Source organism: Hemiscyllium ocellatum, chromosome 37, assembly GCF_020745735.1.
Source record: "Hemiscyllium ocellatum isolate sHemOce1 chromosome 37, sHemOce1.pat.X.cur, whole genome shotgun sequence".
Classification (NCBI taxonomy): domain Eukaryota; kingdom Metazoa; phylum Chordata; class Chondrichthyes; order Orectolobiformes; family Hemiscylliidae; genus Hemiscyllium; species Hemiscyllium ocellatum.
The window spans coordinates 18,195,472-18,217,206 of NC_083437.1; the positions used below are offsets into that span (position 1 = coordinate 18,195,472).

General features: G+C 43.2%; 1 protein-coding gene across 2 annotated transcripts in view; it reads left to right on the forward strand.

Moving 5' to 3' along the window:
* Positions 1-21,735, forward strand: part of igsf21a (immunoglobin superfamily, member 21a) — a 357,193-nt gene that overhangs the window by 143,792 nt on the left and 191,666 nt on the right. For both annotated transcript variants that reach the window (XM_060852044.1, XM_060852045.1), the window contains exon 3: positions 1,970-2,091. In XM_060852044.1, the coding sequence (XP_060708027.1) occupies positions 1,970-2,091 (122 nt within the window). The remainder of the gene's footprint in view (positions 1-1,969; positions 2,092-21,735) is intronic.

Below are 21,735 nucleotides of genomic sequence, written 5' to 3' on the forward strand. Positions count from 1 at the left end.
GTTGTAAGCTGAAAGGGTCCAGCACTAAGATAAATGATCGTTAGAGTGTTAAGTTGTTGTTTGAAGGTTAAATCATGGCCGAGACATTGAGAGATCTTAATGGCATTTAATGAACTGGTGCCACAGGATACCCACACAAACAGGGCAGACAAGGCCCAGCTTTAACAAGCTCCTTGGAAAGATAGCACCACAGACAGTGCTGCACTCTCTCTGCACTGCGCAAAAGCCTCAGCCAAGATTATGTGCACATGACTGAGGTAGGGTTTGAACCCAACACAGCACAAAACAAAAGAACCGCCACTGAGCTAAGGCAGTCACCCAAAGAAATCAGGATCTTTGTGCACCATTCTGTTGTGCCAGTACGGAACTAGACTTGGGATGCACTAAGTTAAAGGAGCATATTATCCAGTGGCAGACATGTGCCCAGTGCTGAATTAAGAAATAGCTAGTTGCAACTTTCAAGATCTCTTCCTATCACGTCAACACTAACATCCTTGCCACTCAGATATATAAATTAAAGTTTGCCTCTTCCAACTCAGTAGCCCCCACAACTTCTTTCCAATTTTCATGTCGCCAACTTCTTTGCCTCCATTCTCTGAGGGTCCCTTACAATCTGACATGGATTATCGGGTAACATTTGGAATCCCTGTTTTGCTATTCCCTGTCTGCCTCTTTGTTGACGCTACCAGTAACAACTGGTAGAGAAGGGCTTTGAAGACGGAAGAGGTAAAGGAGATCTGGGCTGCCCTGCTCAAGTTATTTACCCCTGGGTTCGTTTTTAGAAAATATCCTCTCCCTAGTTCACACTCTACAATAGATTCCTGATGCAGGTGAATAGAAAGATGGGGAGCATTACAAGAGAAGTCATTCTCCTTCCTGCTACTGGCTCTGCATTAATCCTGCTCATTTCAATGGAGCCATACATCACATGACTAGCTTATCGTATTGCAGTTTTATCCATGAAAGCCTTTGAACTGTAAATTGTAGATTGCAACTGCAATTCATGTCCGACTGAAATGAAAGTAGAAAGCACTAGAAATATATAGTTGAACTGGCAACACCCATGGGAGAGAGAGCCATGGTTAATTTTTCAGGCCCGTTACCTTTTGTCAGAGTGGGAAAGGGGAGAGAAGTGATGTGGGGGGTAGGGGGGCAGTGGAGAACTAAAGGGAAGGTGCATTAAGGGGCAAAGGGTCGGAGAAATTAAATGGCCAAAGACTGGGTACAAAGCCAAAAGGGGGAGAAGGATGAGCCAAGTAAAGAAACAAAATGCATGTCTGGAAGAGGTGTGAATAGGTAGAAAAGCTGCCATCCAAACACAAAGTGAAGGAAATAAGAGAGAAACAAGGTGGAAACAAACGAATTAGGAAATAAACGCATGGAGGCAGAGATTATGGCTTAAAAGTTGTTGAACTCAATTTTGAGCCCAGAAGGTTATAAAGGATCCAGCTGAAGGTTGTTCATTGAGTTTGTGTTGAGCTTCATTGGAACACTGTAGCAGGCCAAGGAGAAAAAGGTGAGAATATGAGGAAGTTGACAAATGTCCTGCTGGATTTAGATTTTATGAGTCCTGTGGATCAGCCTGAAATTTGTCTCTGTCTCAGTGTGAGAAATTACTAACCTGTCCTTCCATCTTCCATATCTCTCCCCTTGAGCCCTCACTGTAAAGTACTTCTTAATAAATGGAATGTACTTTTGCAAAGACGCAACCCACAGAATTGGGCTATAACTCCTTCCTGATGTGAAACAATGTATTCGTGCTTTCACATTTGAAGTACAAAGACAGGTTTCGCCTGGGAAACAGATACACTCTCATGTGTCGAATGTAATATACTGATTTTTCCTTTAACTCTGCAGTGTTTCACTGGGGAATGCAGACTGCCTCAGGTACGGTGTGATGATGATAAAAAGGATTTTTTAATTTCCAGTGACTCGTTGCTGAATGTGATGTATTATTGCTTGATACCAGGTGACAGATGGAGGAACTATCAAACAGAAAATATTCACATATGATGCCCTGTTCTCTACAAATTACACACACATTGATGAATATCAGAAGAGGGAGGACCTGGTTTATCAGTCCACTGTGCGGTAAGTGGAGTTTTATTTGTTCACAATAGTTGGTCACTATCCAATTCACGCAGATTTTGCTCTCAGCGGAGGAGATGAGAAGACATATTATTTTATATAAAAATTATTCACATAAAATGGGATTCTCTGGTGACGCAGCTGCCCTTCACACAGAAACTCAAAGCAGGAACAGGCCATTCAGCCCATCTAGTCTTCTCCACCATTCACCATTAACTTAGTCCAACCCTGTCAGAATTTTATACGTTCCAGAGAGATCCCATCTTACTCTTATTCAACCCAATCCCTCCTCAGACAACAATTCTGCTGTCCCAGGAATCAGATTAATGAATCTTTGCTGTACTCCCCTTAGTGCAGAATTATTTCTCAGCTAAAGAGCTCTAAGTTGTGCACAGTATCCCAGGTGTGGTCTCACCAAGGCCCTGTATGACACTTCGATCCAGTCATCAAATCCTCTTGCAGTGGAGATCAATATAATGTTGGAAACAATGCTCTGTAATTCTGACCAAAGTAGATTATTTCATATTTATCCTTGTTATATTGCATCTGCAATGTATTTGCCCACTTACTCAACGTATCTAAATTGCCTTGGAGGCTCTTTACATCCTCCTCATCACTCACAGTCCCACCTAGTTTTGTGTCATCAGTAAATTGAGACATGTTATCTTTGATTTCCTCTTCCAAGTCAATGATATTTATTGTAAATAATTGGGCACAAACACTTATCTCTGCAGTACCCCATTAATCACCACCTTCCACTCCAATAAGTACACATTTATTCCTGCTATCTGTTGCCTGTCTGCTAACCAATTCTCAATTCATGCCAGTATATTATCTTCAGTCCCACATGCATAATTTTGCACACTCACCCTCTTATGTGGGACTTAAGCAAAAGCTTTCTGAAAATCCAAATGAACCACATCCATCGACTTGCCCTCGTCTATCCTACTTCTTCAAAGAAAATCCAGTAGGTTTGTCAAACATGATTTATCTTTCATTACTTCATGTCAACATTTTCTAATCGTGTTGATATTCTATTAGTTTCTTATTATCACATCCTTTGCAATAGACTTGGCATTGTATTGAATTGTATTGTATTGTACTTTTTACCTATGAATGATGTTAGGCTAATCAGTCTGTAACACTTGTATTCTCCATCCTTCCTTATTAAATAGTGCACTTACATTGACCATCCTCCAATCTGCTGGGACTGTTTCAGAATCTACAGAATTTTGGAACATGATTTGATTTATTGTTGTCACATGTACCCCCGTACAGTGAAAAGTATTGTTTTGTGAGCAGTACAGGCAGATGATGACATACAAGGACATACAGATCATAACATGTTTCGACAGTGTGAGGTATATAGGGTTACAGCTGCATAGTTGGTGCACAAACGCAAAGTCAATATTAGCTTTGAAATTGGAGATGACCATTCAGCAGTCTAATAACAGCAGAGAAGAATCTGTTCTTGAACCTGTAGGTGTTCGTGTGTTTAAGTTTCTTTACCTTCTGTCTGACGGAAGAGGTTGAAAGAGGGTGCTGCTGGGAAGGGAAGGGTCTTTGATGATGTTGGCAGCCTTTCCCTGGCAATGAGAAATCCATGGCTGTAAGTCCAAGGTTGGCTTGCACAATGGTCTGGGCTGTGTTCACAACCTTCCGTCATTTCTTATGGTCCTGGGCAGAGCAGGACAACTAACATCTCCATTATTTTCATGCTGGCCAGTTCTTTCAGTTCGCTGGGATGCAGATTATCTGGAACTGGGAAAGCATTTGTTTTTATTACCAATTCATTTCTCTGCACTTTTTTCACACACACTAATTGCCTTCAATTCTTCTTTCTCATTAGACCTTTGGTTCCCTGACATTTCCAGGGAGTTTTCTATGTCTTCTCCAATGAGTACAGAGCTAAAGTTGGTGCTTATTTTTTCTGCATTATTTATTCCCCATTTTTATACTGTGAAGGATCTACATTATCTTCACTAATCTTTTGCTTTTGCCAGAAGCTGGTAAAGTCCACTTCTATCTGCCTTTCATGTTTACTCTCAAACTCTATGTTTTCCCCAGTTAATCTGTTGATCCTCCTTTGCAGAGTTCCAAACTGCTTTCAGTCATCTGGCTTGCTTCTTGTTTGAACAATTTTATATGACACTGCTTTTGATTTAATACCATACTTTATTTTTAATTAGCTTTAGTTAGGCCACTTTTCCTCTTGTGTTCTGATCCTAGAAAGGAATGTTTAACTATTACAATGCACTTAGAGATGCCAGGGTTGTTGGGTGTATAAAGTTAAAAATCACAAAACACCAGGTTATAGTCCAACAGGTTTAATTGAAAGCATTAGATTAGATTACTTTTTTTTAGATTACTTACAGTGTGGAAACAGGCCCTTCGGCCCAACAAGTCCACACCGACCCGCCAAAGCGAAACCCACCCATACCCCTAACCTAACACTACGGACAATTTAGCATGGCCAATTCACCTGGCCCACACATCTTTGGACTGTGGGAGGAAACCGGAGCACCCGGAGGAAACCCACGCAGACACGGGGAGAATGTGCAAACTCCACACAGACAGTCTCCTGAGTCTCAGGCGCTGTGAGACAGCAGTGCTAACCACTGTGCCACCGTGCCGCCCACTATACTGGCTTTCGGAGCGCCACTCCTTCATCACAGCCACCGAAAGCTAGTGTGCTTCCAATTAAACCTATTGGACTGTAACCTGGTGTTGTGTGATTTTTAACCTATTACAATGCATGTTTTCACTATGTAAATGTTATCCATTGCTTATCTACCAATGTAGGAGAAAGTGAGGTCTGCAGATGCTGGAGATCAGAGCTGAAGAATGTGTTGCTGGAAAAGCGCAGCAGGTCAGGCAGCGTCAAAGGAGCAGGAGAATCAACGTTTTGGGCATAAGCCCTTCATCAGGAATGAGGAGGGTGTGCCAAGCGGGCTGAGATAAAAGGTAGGGAGGAGGGACTTGGGGGAGGGGCGTTGGGAATGTGATAGGTGGAAGGAGATTAAGGTGAGGGTGATAGGCGGAGAGGGGTTGGGGGTGGAGAGGTCGGGAAGAAGATTGCAGGTCAAGAAGGAGGTGCTGAGTCCGAGGGTTGGGAGTGAGTAAAGGTGGGGGGATGGTAAATGAGGAAAATGGAGAAATCTGCATTCATTGCTTGTGGTTGGAGGGTTCCTAAGCAGAAGATGAGGCACTCCAACCACAAGGGATGAATGCAGATTTCTCCAGCATTCTCATTTCCCCTCCCTCCACCTTATCTCAATCCCAACCCTCGGACTCAGCACCACCATCTTGATCTGCAATCTTTTTCTTGACCTCTCCACCCCCTCCCCCACTCCGGCCTATCACCCTCACCTTAACCTCCTTCCACCTATCGTATTCCCAACACCCCTCCCCCAAGTCCCTCCTCCCTACCTTTTATCTTAGCCCGCTTGGCACATCCTCCTCATTTCTGAAGAAGGGCTTATGCCTGAAACGTCGATTCTCCTGCTCTTCGGATGCTGCCTGACCTGCTTATCTACCAATGTGTCCATTAATTAATAACCCAATCTATCCTAGCCAACTCATCCCTCATGCATTTGTAGTTTGATTTGTTTATATTGAGGGCCATAGTCTTAGATGAGACTATTTCACTTTCCATCCTAATGAAGAATTCCATCATGTTATGATCTCACTTCTTTGAAGGATCCCACACAGAAAGATTAGTAATTAACCTCTTTCTCATTGCACAATGTCAATCTGGGAAACAAAAATAGAAATTGCTGGAGAAGCTCAGCAGGTCTGGCAGCAATTTGAGGAGAAATCAGTGTTGACGTTTCAGGACTGATGGCCCTTCCTCAGAATACCATCTTCCCAGATGCTGCCAGAGCTGCTGAGCTTTTCCAGCAATTTCTGGTTTTGTTTCTGATTTACAGCATCCACAGTTCTTTCGGTTTTGTCAATCCAAGATAGCCTCTTCCTGGTTGGTTTCTCAATGTACTGGTCTAATAATTCAACTAACGCGCATACCAGAAATTCATCTGCTTTTACTATTCTTGTTACTGTGGTTTGTTCAGCCTATATGTAGATTAAAGTCAGCCATGATTACTGTCACACCCCTGTTACATGCAGGATTAATTTCCTATTTAATGCCGTTCCCTACCTGTCCACTGCTGTTTCGAAGCCTGTAGACAACTCCCACTGATATTTCCTGCACCTTGTTGCTTCTTCGTTCTAGCCTGACTGATGCTACATTGCAGTAATTTCATTTCCTGCAATGCCACTCCATCTCCTTTTCCTTTTCACCTGTCCTTCCGACAGATTAAATACTCTTGGATATTCAGTTCCCAGCCTTGGTCATCTTGCAGACTTGTCTTCATAATTGCAATCATACCTATTTACAGCTATTTTCACTGTTAATTCATCTCCTTTATTGAAGATGCTCCGTGTAGTCAGAATCACTACTTTAAGATTCATCGTGGGCGGCACGGTGGCCCAGTGGTTAGCACTGCTGCCTCACAGTGCCTGAGACCCGGGTTCAATTCCCAACTCAGGTGACTGACTGTGTGGAGTTTGCACGTTCTCCCCGTGTCTGCGTGGGTTTCCTCCGGGTGCTCCGGTTTCCTCCCACAGTCCAAAGATGTGCGGGTCAGGTGAATTGGCCATCCTAAATTGCCCGTAGTGTTAGGTAAGGGGTATGGGTGGGTTGTGCTTCGGCGGGTCGGTGTGGACTTGTTGGGCCGAAGGGCCTGTTTCCACACTGTAAGTAATGTAATCTAATCTAATCTTTTAGACACTTCTATATTTTGTTTTGATACAATGGCTCTCGATGCTGCTATCTCTTGTTTGTCTCTCTTCTACTTTCTATATTTCTTTCGTTCTTATTTTTACTTCCCTCTCTTGTGTCTCCCTGCTCAGAATCCCAACTCCCTGCCACTCGAGTTGAAACCCTCTCATTCAGTATGAGAGAATGTGCCTGTGAGGATATTGATCCTGCTCTTGCTGGGATGCAGCCCATCCAGTTTGTACACATCCCATCTTGGTCAAAACAATGATGGCAGATGCGAGAAACCAGAGTCTAGATTAGAGTGGTGCTGGAAAAGCACAGCAGTTCAGGCGCAGTAAAATCGACGTTTCAGGCAAAAGCCCTTCATCAGGAATACTAGACACATCCCACCTTCCCCAGAATCAGTCCCAATGTCTCAGGGAATCTAAATCCCTCCCTCCTACATCATCTCTCCAGCCACACATTCATTCACACTATTGTCCTATTCCTGATCTTCCTAGCATGTGGCACTGGGAGTAATCCTGAACTTACTGCCTTTGAGAGCTTTTTTATTAATTTCTTCCCTGTATTCTACTTGCAGGACCACATCAACCTTTTTTTTTACATATGTTGTTGGTACCAAGATGGACTATGTCATACCTGCTCTTCAAACAGACCTGAGATGCTCAGTGGCATCCAAGATCCTGGCACCATGGAGGCAACATGTCAGCCTGGCATTTTCTCTGCATCTGCAGACACATCTATCAGTTTCCCTTACGACAGAATCCCCCAACACTATTGCTCTCCATCCCCTTCTCTTGCCCCATGCAGCTGAACTGATCCTCGTGGCTTAGACTTGGCTCATGTTGCATTCCCCTGAGAAACCACTGCATCAGCTGTAGCCAAAGAAGATTACAGCTGTGTAAGTGCTGGGTGAGGCCACACCTGGAGAACTGCGTGCAGGTTCCCATAACTTGGGAAAGGATGTTCTGGCACTGGAGGGGGTGCAGAGGAGGTTCACTGGGTGATTCTGGAGTTGAGAGGGTTGGTTTATGAGGAAAGACTGAGTAGACTGGAATTATATTCATTGGAATTTAGAAAAATGAGGGGGGCATCTTATAGAAACATATAAAATTATGAAGGGAATAGTTAAGATCAAAGTAGAGAGGATGTTTCCACTGACAGATGAAACTAGGACAAGAGGGCATTGCCTCAGGATTAGAGGGAGCAGATTTAGGACAGAATTGAGACGGAACTTCTTCACCCAGAGGGTTGTAAGTCTGTGGAATTCTTTGTTCAATGGAGTAGTTGATGCTACTGCAGTAAACATTTTTAAAGCTAAGGTAGATTTTTTTTAACATTAAAGGATACAGTGAGAGCGTGGGTAAGTGGATCTAAGGCCATAAAAAAATCAGCCATGATCTTATTGAATGGTGGAGCAGGCTTGAAGGGCCAGATGGCCTACTCCTGCTCCTAGTTCTTATGGTTTTATAACCTTATTCACTTTTGGTCTTTCACAAACTTATCACTCTTGTTCTTATCACTTTGCTTCCTCCTTTGTGATGGTGTCTCAGTGGTTAGCACTGCTGCCTCAAGCAACAAGGACCTGGGTTTAATTCCTGTCTTTGGCAAATGTCTGTGTGGACTGTGCACATTCTCCTCGTGTCTGCGCGGGTTTCCTCCGGGTGCTCCGGTCTCCTCCCACAGACCAAAGATATTCAGGTTAGGTGAATTGGCCATGCTAAATTGCCCATAGGGTTCAGGGATGTGTAGGTTAGGCCATGGAAAATGAAGGGTTATGGGGCTGGGGTAGAACCTAGATATGAGTGAGAGAGTGCTGACTCGATAGGCCGAGCAGCCTCTCTCTGCACTGTAGGAATTTTATGTTGCCTCATTTTGTCTCCAGTATGATTAAAGGATGCTGTTGGAGTTGGGATTCACTGCTGTGTCCTTTTCCCCTTGCTTTATAATAAGAAAAATCAAAGCATATACTATTAGGAAGTGACATTATTTCAAAATCCCTTGAGTTTTTCCTAGAACTTAATGGTAAGGTCCTAGGGAGTGTTGCTGAACAAAGAGACCTTGGAGTTCAGGTTCATAGCTCCTTGAAAGTGGAGTCACAGGGAGATAGGATAATGAAGAAGGTGTTTGGTATGCTTTCCTTTATTGGTCAGAGTATTGAGTACAGGAGTTGGGAGGACATGTTGTGGCTGTACAGGACATTGGTTAGACCACTGTTGGAATATTGCATGCAATTCTGGTCTCCTTCCTATCGGAAAGATGTTGTGAAACTTGAAAGGGTTCAGAAAAGATTTACAAGGATGTTGCCAGGGTTGGAGGATCTGAGCTACTGGGAGAGGCTGAACAGGCTGGGGCTATTTTCCCTGGAGTGTCGGTGGCTGAGGGGTGACCTGATAGAGGTTTACAAAATTATGAGGGGCATGGATAGGATAAATAGGCAAAGTCTTTTCCCTGGGGTGGGGGAGTCCAGAACTAGAGGGCAAAGGTTTAGGATGAGAGAGGAAAGACATAAAAGAGACCTAAGGGGCAACTTTTACACGTGTATGGAATGAACTGCCAGAAGATGTGGTGGAGGCTGGTACAATTGCAACTTTTAAGAGGCAATGGGTATATGATGGGTATATGAATAGGAAGGGTTTGGAAGGATATGGGCTGGGTGCTGACAGGTGGGACTAGATTGGGTTGAGATATCTGGTTGGCATGGACGGGTTGGACGGAAGGGTCTGTTTCCATACTGTACGTCTCTATGATTCCATGACTCTCACTCAATCGATGCCCGTTCATATAGTCTGAAAATAGTAGCTTTGGTTACAATAGGACATTTGGAGGTACAAAAAGTAATTTAAAATGTTTTTGGAACTGGGGATTTTTCTCAACAGGTTGAAATGCAAGCAAGAGGAAGTAATATTTTCATATGGAGCCTAGTTGAGAGGCCATTTGGCGTACTGGTTTCAATATCAAAGTATCCACCTCAGGAAAGATACATTGGAGTGGAGGATCACCAGAATAATGTAAGGGCTTAAATAGTTACACACATGAGTATATGTTTGTAGACCCTTGATGTTTAGGATTGCATGGTAATCTAACTGAGGGCAGGTACAGGGAACTAATTACTCTGGGAGAGTCCACAACATAGGAAGACCATCTTACAATCCAAGCTAGTTCCTTTGAATGTGGTATCAGGAAGCACCTTTTCCCACAAAAGCCATGGATGTTTGGCCACTGAGTTGTTGGAGTTTAAGATAAAGGGAAGTTAGTTACATAGTGATTATGGTATTGGACGAGCAATGCAGAACTGCAAGCTAATGCTTTGGGAACATGATTTAAATCTCACCATGGCACTTGGTGAAATTTAAGTTTAAAAAAATTACAATTCAAAGAAAGCTAGTGTAATGGCGACCATGTAACCCGTGTATTTTGTTATAAAAACACACCTGTTTCACTAATGTTCTGTATGGAAGGAAAAGCTAGCCTGGTCTACATGTGACTCCAGGCCCACAGTGATGTGGTTGATTTTTAACTGCCCTCTGGGCAATTAGGGATGGGTAGCAATCTCTACATTAAACAAATATACTTCTAAAAATCAGTTGGTTTTTTTTGATTATGAGTCACCCAATATGGTGCAAAGGTAAATAAATGAAAGAACGAGTGATTTATTGTCATAAATATCTTGAAGACACCGTGAAAAGTGTTTTGCCGGCATAATATGGCACCATTTTGAGTTGTGATGAGGATGAAAGAAAATTTCTTAAATTAGGGCTCATCTTCCTTCAAATTGGGGTCTCAAGCACAGCTTCTGCAAGGTCCCTGCGAGATAGGCCTCAAGTAGTCCCACAGGAACAGCAATGACCATGCCAATGCCCCAGGTCCACTACTGCAACCACCTTGCCACCACAACCAAGAGTCCAGGCTCCAGGCCTACCACTGCCAAGAGTCCCCACTCTGGGTACCACCACCACCAAGCCTCCAGTTAATGGAGTTAAGATGATGAGTCATTTCCAAAGGAAACTCATTGAGCTGAAGGCCCTAATCTTGAATTAAAGTTTTTTTTCACTTTTGTGGAAAATGCCCAAATTTCACTTTCTACACTGAGTGGCATACTTGAACATCGGAGTACAGTGGGACAGGTAATTACATTGAGAACAACCCAGTCTTTGTGTTTTCAGTGAGTTACGGATTGCCTATTAATGTTTATCAAGGAAGGTACTGGTTGGAAATTGCAGCTTTCACCACAGTTAGTGAGTAGCACTGCTTTATACTGTGCTTCTGTGCTCTGATGGATCTATTTATAAAAAAGACTGCAGAATAGGGATTTCTGAACTCACGTTCCCGGCACTGATGCAGGGCTCAATTTCAACTCTGTGCAGGTGAATGGATTTTGAATGAGCTAAAATATCATTTGTAATGACAAGACGTACAGGTTGGGAATTAGTCATGAAGGTCAGCAAACTCCTCCTGCCATCATATCCCTTAATTTGTTCCTCACAGCAAGTTAGGAGAAAGCGAGGACTGCAGATGCTGGAGATCAGAGCTGAAAATGTGTTGCTGGAAAAGCGCAGCAGGTCAGGCAGCATCCAAGGAACAGGAGAATCAACGTTTCAGGCATGAGCCCTTCTTCAGGAAAAAGCCCTTTCCTAAAGGGCTCATGCCCGAAATGTCGATTCTCCTGCTCCTTGGATGCTGCCTGATCTGCTGCGCTTTTCCACCCTCACAGCAAGTTGTCAGTTTACTCTGATCCTGGGTGAGCTAAGGTTTTTAGTGACTAAACTGGGATTGCGATTAGAAAGACTTTACTCTTATTGCTCTCTTGGAGGTTTTGAACAAGTCTTGCACATGTATATAAAGTTGGTGCTGCGGGTAGAGATAGTAGTTAACAAAGCATACAGTATCCTGGGTTGTATTAATAGGGGTATTGAGTACAACAGCAAGGAGGCTGGTGGTAAGTATTTATATAAGACACTAGTTAGACCACAGCTGGAACATACTGCGCAGTTCTGGGGCCACATTTTAGGAAGGATGTGATCACATTGGACAGATTGTAAAAACAGGTCAATGAGAATGATTCCAGTGTTGAGGAACTTTGGTTATGAAGAGAGATTGAAGAGGCTTTCGTCTTTTCTTGGAGAGGGGATGGCTAGGTGGAGATTTGACAGAGGTCTTCAAAATAATGAGGAGCTGGACAGAGTGGACAGGGAGAAACTGTACCCGCTGATTATATGTTGAGAATGGGGAGGCAGGATACAGATATAGCTAGGTAATTTATAAAGGAAGCCAATGTGATGTTAGATAAACATTTTTCACAGATGATGCATCTGGAATGCACCGTCTGGAAGTATGGCTCAATTAAAGTATGGGAGAGGTCATGAGATGATTACATGACTAGAAACGAAGCTCAGGAGTACTGGGGAAAGGCAGGAAACTACCTGCATTATAATGCTCATTCAGAGAGCCAGCACAGACCACAATGGGCCGAATGGCCTCATCCTGCATCGTGGCAATTCTCTGATTCTGGGCCGGGTCGATTTGTTGCTGTTGAATCCATCACAACCAGAAGGCACATTAGCAACTCTTCCATTGGAAGAAATAATTCTGCCAAAGGCCAGATGTAAAGCCTTGACTAATAGGCTTCTCGATGACTCCTGATCGTCCCGTCTCGAACGCTGAAACAGAATTCAATGCTAATCTGTCATTATCTATTAAACACTTCTTGCCTCACAGCCTGACAAATCTGATTGCAGCAATCGTTTGATATTGGAGTGGCGATGAACTGATTAAATTTTCAGTAAAATCCAATCTTTACTTTTGCAGAAAGATATCTTTAATAGGTTTGCCTGCTCTCTATCTCTTCAATGTGATGGATTTTGATAATTTTCCCACCGTGCAGCTCCCAAGTTTCAAGCTGATTTGATTATGATGTCTTTCAGTCCTAATTTCTCTCAGCCAGGAAAAACTGGGCACAATAATGGCCCAATTACCTTATGGATCAACAGCAATCAACAACAGAAAATGATCAGCTCTTTGAAAGTTCTTTAAAGGGAGTTGTTTTTGCCGCTTATTTAGATGGTTAACTCAAAGAAGTCGAATTCTCTTTAGCACACAGTACACTTGCAATATTCTCAGCAAAATAGAACTCAAAAGCTATCGAATCATAGAGATGTACGACACGGAAACAGACCCTTTGTTCCAACTCGTCCATGCCGATCGGATTTTCTAAATTAAACTAGCCCCATTTGCCAGCACTTGGCCCATATCCTTCTAAACCCTTCCTATTCATAAAGCCATCCAGGTGCCTTTTAAATACTTTAATTCTACCACTCTCCACCACTTCCTCTGGCAACTCATTCCATACACGCACCATCCTCTGCATGGAAAAGTTGCCTCTTAACTGCCTTTTAAATCTTTCCCCTTGCACCTTAAACCTATATCCTCTAGTTTTGGACTCCCCCACCTGAGGGAAAAGACCATGACTAATCACCCTATCCGTGCCCCTTATTATTTTATAAACCTCTGTAAGGTCACCCGTCAGCCTCCAATGCTCCAGAGAAAACAGCCCCAGCCTATTCAGCTTCTCCCTATAGCTCAAACTGTCCAACCCTGGCAACCCTTTCAAGTTTCACAACATCCTTCCTATACGAAGGAGACCAGAATTGAACTCAGTATTCTAAAAGTGGTTGAAACGATGTCCTGTACAGCCACAACATGATTTCCCACTTCAATACTCAACGCTCTGACCAATAAAGACAAGTGTACCTTCTTCTTTATCCTGTCTACCTGCGACTCCACTTTCAAGGAACTATGAACCTGCAATCCAAGGTCTCTTTGTTCAGCAACACTCCTCAGATCCTTACCTTTAAGTGCATAAGTTGACTGGTCATTTATGTGTTGTTACTGATTCTCTCAAGTGACCATTGTTATCACCAATCCTCCATTCTTTTAATGTTTTTACAGGAAAAAGATGCACTAGGAGTAGAAGTGAGTCATTCAGCTTATCAGGCCTGCTCCACCATTCAGCACAATCATAGCTGGTCTGTTTGTGCTCCGAGTTCCACATTCACAGCTACTGTTAATAACCTTTGATTCCTTTGCCTAACAAGAATCTATCCACCTCTGTCTTTAAGATATTCAATGACCCCACCTCCTCCGTCTTCTGAGGCAGAGTCTTCTTTCATTGTTCTTTTGGATTGTCATTCTTCCTCCTCCGCAGTAGATTTGCCGGCCTACATCATCTTCACCCTCCCTGTGAATCAAGACAAACTGTTGGTGTGACTCATATGTTTGTGGGGTAAGCCTTACCTGCCCCACCTCTCCTTTTATTAATTTGTTTTTGTGGGATGTGGGTGTCCTTAGCTAGGCCAGCACCTGTTGCATATCCCTTCCTGCACTTGAGGAGGTGGCAATGAGCAGCTCTCATGTAATCTATGTGGTGCATCCTTCACTTCCATCAACAGTCTACATGCTCATACGGCACAGAATATGACCATTCAGTCCATCATATCTGTATCAGTTTCCTTGTGGGACTGTGCTAGTGTCCCTCCCTCTGAGCTGGAAGTCCTACTTGTTCCAGAGGTGTGTAATCGTAGGTTGATGAAAATATCTATTTTGTCAGTTCTTTGAAAGAGCAATCCCCTGCACTTTCCCCACATTATCCATCACTTCCTAATTTACTTTTGTCACCTCGCATACTCTATTTTCATGGTGGTTTATCGAGGATATTATTTCACATCACTGAATCCCCTCATATGCTCCAATTCAACTACCTTCTGTGCATTGTGAAATTGAAAACATTACTGAATAAAAATGTTTGAAAATTTAATTTTTAACTCTCATTATTGCTGGCGATGAGTCAATTGTCCCATCGACTGCTACCAATGAGATATAATCTGTAATCATTTGATTGCCTTGCCGAAGATGTCATGTGGAACCAACGGTATAATTTCAGCTGTTGGTTTTGCATTTCTTCAGCAAATAACAACTCTCATTTAATCATTTCTGGTAGTTCATTTAAATATCAGTGATTATGGTTACTGGACATTCGTGTCATTTATAAAGTTATCATTTTGTTTTAATTCCACATGTCAAAGACTTTTCTTTCAAATTTCAATTAAACTTATTTTTAATATATTCTGTCACAATCATCCCTTGATGTTATTCGCTTTTCAGAATGTGCCTCTGGAATTGTGCTTGTGTCATAAAATCTCTTGTTCCCCATTTTCTGAAGGTTAAAAATTTCAATCGGTGCTGTCCTAATCCAAACCAAGTCCTGTGGTTACCAAACTCCATTAGATTCTAAAAATTCAATGTTTCCTGTCTTTTAAAACATCCTTATTTTCAAATGCCTTCAAGGCTTCTTTCCTCTGTACCTCAGTAATTTCCACCAAACCAGTAGTTCCTCGAAATTTTTACCTCTTGAGCATCAACAATTTTAGTCTCTTTGACATTGGTGGCCATGCCTTCAGCTGTCAAGGCCTTAACCATTTCGTGTCCCCGCCTCTCCTTCCTTCTTCAATATGGTCCATGGACTGAAGCAGTCTATGCCCACCTGCAGCAAGACTTGTGCAATATCCAAGTTTGGGCTGACAACTGGCAAGTAACATTCAAACCACGCAAGTGCCAGGCAATGACCAACTTCAACAAGACGAAATCTTACGATCATTCCAAGGCATTACCATCACTGAATCTCCCACTACCAACATACTGGGGGTTACCATTGACCAGTAGCTAAAATGGACTTGCTATATAAATACAGTGGCTACAAGAGCAGATCAATGACAAGGAATCTTGCATTGAGTACCAACGGACATCATTAGCGATTTGTTGCCCTTCTCTAATTGTCCATGAACTGAGAGCAGAAAAGAGTCAATTGATAGAGGTTTGGCATAACATGTAGGTCAGACTGGGTAAGGAAGACTGATTTCTGAACCAGATGGGTTCTTATAAAAATGGCTTCTCACTGTTAATTCTAGGTTGTATTAATTAATTTCAAATTGCTGTGTGGAATTGGAACCCACATCCTGACCTCTGGGTTACAGGTCCAGAGATATTCTTGCTGCTAGAAAGAGGAGATTCGAAGTGAAGCCTGTTGCATGTATTGGACTAGGTTGAAACTTTTGCTCAAGATGCAAAGTGGCAGTAACAGAGCGGCTACTTGTTACACAGCCACCTGAGAATCCTTTCGATTGAAGTCAACCAGTGGATACATGCAGATGAGGCTGGAGTGTTTACCCAATTTTGTTGACTTGTGTTGAAAATAGAAATCTATCCATTTATTCTTCCTGCTTCCAGTTGCACATATATGTTGTCTTCCTCACCTGAGTACTTTTTTACACTTGTATAAATTATTTTGTGTGTATCTTCTATGACATTCACTGACCATTTCGTAATCTCTCTGCACTTCTGGACAACAGAGGGAGAGGTTGTCTTTGGCCATTGTACGTGAATGTAAGGATCTATAACTATGACGGCATCCATGATTGGATTGCACATTCTTATTATTTACGTTCACATGTAACCACTAGCGACTTGGATGTAGAACCAGGTTGTTGTCATTGCCCAGCACTGCAGTTCCTGCGAGACTAAGGGAGAATAAAATCAAAGGAAGCGAAGCCCCAGCACAATGAAGCAAGTACAGTTTCCTTTCTTGTTCGTAGACAAGTTAAGCCCCTTTGTAAGATCCTTCAAATTTCATGGGCTTCCCGCTGCAAAAAGGTTTGTTGTTTGGTAGGAGACTTAGTTTGCATTTTCAGAGACAAATATCTTCCTCCTCTCTATATCCTTGATCTCATGTGTACAATTAAACTCCTTCTTCCATTTTTCATGAAGATGAGGCATCCGCTCCACTCTCTTCCACTGCCTCCAAGTGTCCAGAACCAAAATTTGGTGTCATCCAAACACCAATGTCCTGCCTTGATGCCACCTTCTTTTTTATCTATTTTAATGGCAGTGCTGTGCAACTTCCAAATTTAAAATATTTGTTTAAAAGGTTTGCCCAATCCCCGGATTGTTCCTTAAAGTATCACTATCTCTTAGGAGGACAGCCTTTTATCTATGGCATTTGCAGGCCAGCCTTGCCAATGTACCCATCGCCGTGGGTGTGCACTTATTACATTTTGTGGTCTGACACTCAGTGGCTCTATGCTGGCACTGTGGAGCAGCGTACTGTATTTGCCCTCAGATGCATACTAATGTAGGAAGCTGTTTATTTTCTCTCATGTAAATTATGAGACCGCCGAGGAATAAACTTAATTACAGGATATGAGATCATTTTGCATGGTTCTATAATCGCCGAATTACAATTTTCTCCTGGGTTAAAAATGCTCTATTTTCCTCATTTGAGCATAATACCATAGACAATCTGGAACAGAAGGTAGATAACTGGAGAGATAAGTATCCAAAGACAGCACAAAATTACAGAAGAGAGAAATCTTGTAACTGTACATTGCCACCCGCTTGTATAGCAATGGGCTAGACTACTTCTATTTGATATCAGTCCAACCTACTGAATCCCTTCCAATTCATTTGATTTTGCAAAATCTTGGCTTCAAGAAAGTGTTTTGAGGCTGGGTCATATTGCGTGCATGAACATTTCCTAGTTGTAACTTCTGATGCTGAACAGACTAAATACAGATAATCTAGTGTGAAATTTAATTCCTGTGTCAGTGGAGCACTTTATAATTCTAATCACTGCTGAGTAAAAGATCCTTTGTTTGAAATGTTCTGGTGATTTGGAATCGATGATATCACAGAATGGGTTTACAAATTGTCTCTCTCAATCCACAATTTTAAAAATACTGATCCAAGCAGAACAATTCCAAGGAAATTATTTATGCATCGATCAGAACTCAAGTAGCTGAAGTGCTCCTCTAAGACAATTGCCCTGCATTAGCTGGTAGAAAGCTCAATGAGATTGGGCAGGCACACTCTCTCGCACTCAAATGTTGCAGTTTCAATGTCCGTTTGTGAGCAATTATGCTGTTGCAAAGTCCCCCGTGATATCAATGCCCCTGTATAAAGATAAGCTGCTGCTTTTCTAAAAAGCACAAAAGGAAGAAAGTATTATTATGAACTTCAGAGTTAGATATGTCTCTTTTTGTTTTGGAATCAGTTAAGGACTGACATAAAGCCATGGAACCAGCCAATGGTGTGAAATCCTGCACCCTGCCCCCCCTACTCCTAACAGGGGCTAAAATTCCAGCCTGCATTCTCATCCATTTGACCTGGGGTGGGGTTGGTGAAGAGTGGGGACCCCTTTGGAGCTGTCAGCAGTTGAGGGCAATTGATTCTGCTTTCAACCCCGACACTGGGAAGTTTACAGCTGGAGCATGAGTGATACATGCCTGGGTGAAGAAGATTTTTAAAAAAATGGCAGAGAGACATTGTCCACTGAAACCACCAGCCTGGAATCTGTTGGCTAAAGCCTGGCCAATCAGAAAGGCTGGTCCGCTCCATTTTGGATTTTCATAGGTCGCTTTCAATACTTCAAGAAGATCCCCTCATCTACCTGGGACCTTGCGTCCTGTCATTTAAACCCCTCCATTCATGGGAGCAGCTTAGGCAGCCATATCATGGGCCCCTCAAGAGGAAGCAGTGAAGCAGCCATAGCAGCGGCAGGAGCTACAGTAAAGGCTGTCTGTTGTGCACCCACATGCCACTGCACAGGCCAGTGGTGAACACAAATGGAGATGAATAACCCAATGCAAAGTCTTCCAGCAGATGATCAAGTCCATCACTACGTGTGAGCACTGTAGTTCAGAAATCTCAGGCTTTCAAGACGTTCACTCACGTCTCCCTTTCCAGTGAACCCATGCGCTGCCAATGAATGTCAAGCTACCTGGCACTGGAGACTGCTGTCCCCCAGGAACCACAGCGCTGTGCCCAATTCTGCAAAAACACAAAGCAGCAAATTACGGAATGGGATGTGTGAGGTGGAGAACAATTGCGGAGCGTGACTGTGAAGGATAAGTATGACAGGACACAAACAGTGATGTTAAGTGTTGCTGGTTCTGGTGAAGAGGTGGCTGGTGAAGGAGGAGTGATTGCAGCAGCAAGCTCTGTTGTCTGAGGAGTGTTGGAGCAGGACAATGCTGGGGGAGTCAGAGGGTGCAGAATGGTACCTGGAAGTGTTGTGTCACTCACCTTTCTTAAGGACTTTGAACTACATGACTCTACATTGGAGAGACTGTGCTGTTTCTTGGCCACTTCCATCCACATTCGCATGGCTGGCCTCATAGAGTCATGGAGTCATAGAGATGTACAGTACGGTAACCCTTTGGTCTGACCCATCCATGCCAAAAAAGAAAGCCTAAATTATCTGTCAGCATTTACCCCACCTTTCTAAACCTTTCCAGTTCATATACCCATCCAGATGCCTTTTAAACGTTGTAATTGAACCAGCCTCTACCACTTCCTCTGGCAGCTCATTCCATACACGCACCACCCTCTGTGTGAAACATTTGACCCATAGATCCCTTTTAAATCATTCCCCTCTCACCCTAAACCTATGCCCTTTAGTTTGGACTCCACTAACTTGGGAAAAAGGCATTGACTGTTAGGCGATTTATCTTCCTTTCTTTGGCACATCATTTCATCACATTCCTCCAGACTTTCAGTCTGAACCCCGGGTAGAAATCAGAGAGCTGGGAAGGGATGGGTTAGGAATTGGGGGGTGGGGGTGGGAGGGGGGGTGTGGAGCTGGTGGGGTGGGGGGGGTACAGGTATGGCACAATTTTCCCACATGTCCTTTCCTTTGCCCTAGAGCCAGTACAGCTCAGCCACTGTGACCCTTGGATGTTCCCTTTCATCCGAAATACTTCCATATGATGGCTTCAATACACCTTCCATCCCACCGTCCTTGGTGATTAGGTTGGCAATGAAGACCCCTCGTGACATTAAGGTCAATTGGCCACTTAACCAGGCAGTGGTCAGCCTTTCCAGGCCGGAGGGCTCAGTAGCGCCTACTAGAGGCAGTCACCAGACACTCTGGACAACCGAGGGATTCAGGCGACTGGTGAGTGAGGATGGGAGGCGGTGGATTGCAGCTGGGCTTTTGGGGGGCATGGGCAGGGAGGGGGGACTTGACAGTGAGGACAGTGGGTGCCACTTCAGGGCATCCCCCTTCCTGAGGGAGGGCCCTTCCTCGATCAGGAACTGAGTGCCTGACAACGTGGACCTCCTCCAGTTTCAGGCTGGTGGACCAGCAGTTGTAGGAGGTCCCTTTGGATAAAATGAGTGCCAACTTAAGGGCCTCAATATGTGATAGGAGAGGCAAGGTGTCCACAGGCCTTCCCCTCCCCCCATAATATAATCAGGGCTGAGGCAAGAAGGCAGAGCGATCCCCTCATCCTATCTTTCAGCTGGATCAATTAGCCCCTCGACACCAAACCTGCCCCATGGAAGAGCATTCAATTCCATCTAAAGTGCTCAAGGCCTATTCCCTGGTAATACTCCACCCTATCAAAGCTCCATTCTGTGATTGTTACCATATAAAATAACTCCTTCACTTTCAGTGCACAAATGCTGAGAAATTGTATCTGTTGTGAATTGTTCGTGAGAACGTTGGTGAGCCGAGGATATAAAGTCATGGCATTATACAGTGTCAGCCCAGTGCATCCATGTCGACCAGATTTCCTAAATTGAACTAGTCCCGTTTGCCTGCGTTTGGCCCTCTGAACCTTTCCTATTCATGTTCCTGTTATAATGTCTTCCTTGATCTGAAATCTGTAAAATCGGTGAGCCTGGGAATTGCAATCCAATGATGATGATAATAGTTAAATAATAGTGACTAAAATTCTGCAATAGATTCAGAGCAAATGGTTCTGCATTCAGAAACCAATTGTAATTTTTTTTCCACATTCCAACATGTACCATGGCCAATCTTCGAGTAACCTAGGCAACTAGACCTTATATGCATTTAAGGATCAACAAAAAACCATGCATTTATATTACATCCCTCAGGACATCCCGGAGCACTTCACATATAAATAATTGCTTCCAGAGAATAGTAGCCTTTGCTATGTAGACAAGAGCAGCAGTAATGAAGAGCACAAACAGCAATGAAATAAACGGCAAATTAACCTGTTTGTAGTGCTGATCGTTGAAAAATAAATGCCAGTCAGGATATGAGGAGAATTTGATTTTCTGCTTTGCAGAGTGCCATCATGTCTTTCATGTCTGGCAAGTCAAAGCCTTCATTTAAATCTCTCAGCTAGAAGATAGGGCATGCAACAATTCCCTTCACACCTCAAGGCATAACTACTCTAATGCATTCCGAGCTGGCCTTTTAACTACCAGGAATTGCAACCTGCTAAAAAGCAAGCAATATCTATCCTATCCCAAAATTATACTGCTTGCCAGTCACCCCATCCTCATTGGTGACTATGCCAATCACCCCATCCTCATTGATGGTGACTATGCCAGTCCCCCCATCCTCATTGATGGTGCCCATGCCAGCCCCCCCATTCTCATTGATGGTGACTATGCCAGTCATCCCATTCTCATTGATGGTGACCCCCGATCATGATATTCATAATTCTCATCATTGCCTTTAAACCCCTTATGTGGCTTCCCATTAGGCAAAGCAGGACAATTGTAGAAACAGAGTATGAATAGGATGGTTTTAGAGAGATATTGGCCAAATATTGGCAAATGGGACTAAATCAATTTAGGATATCTGGTCGTCATGGATGAGTTGGACCAAAGGGTCTGTTTCTGTACTGTACAGCTTTGTGACTCCAAACAACTACAGTGAAAAGTTTCCAAGTCACCACTTTTGGTACAAAGGTACCTAGGTACAAATTCTTAACTATAAATTCTTAAGGAAAAAAAGGTGGCACAGTGACTCAGTGGTTAGCACTGCTACCTCACAGCACCAG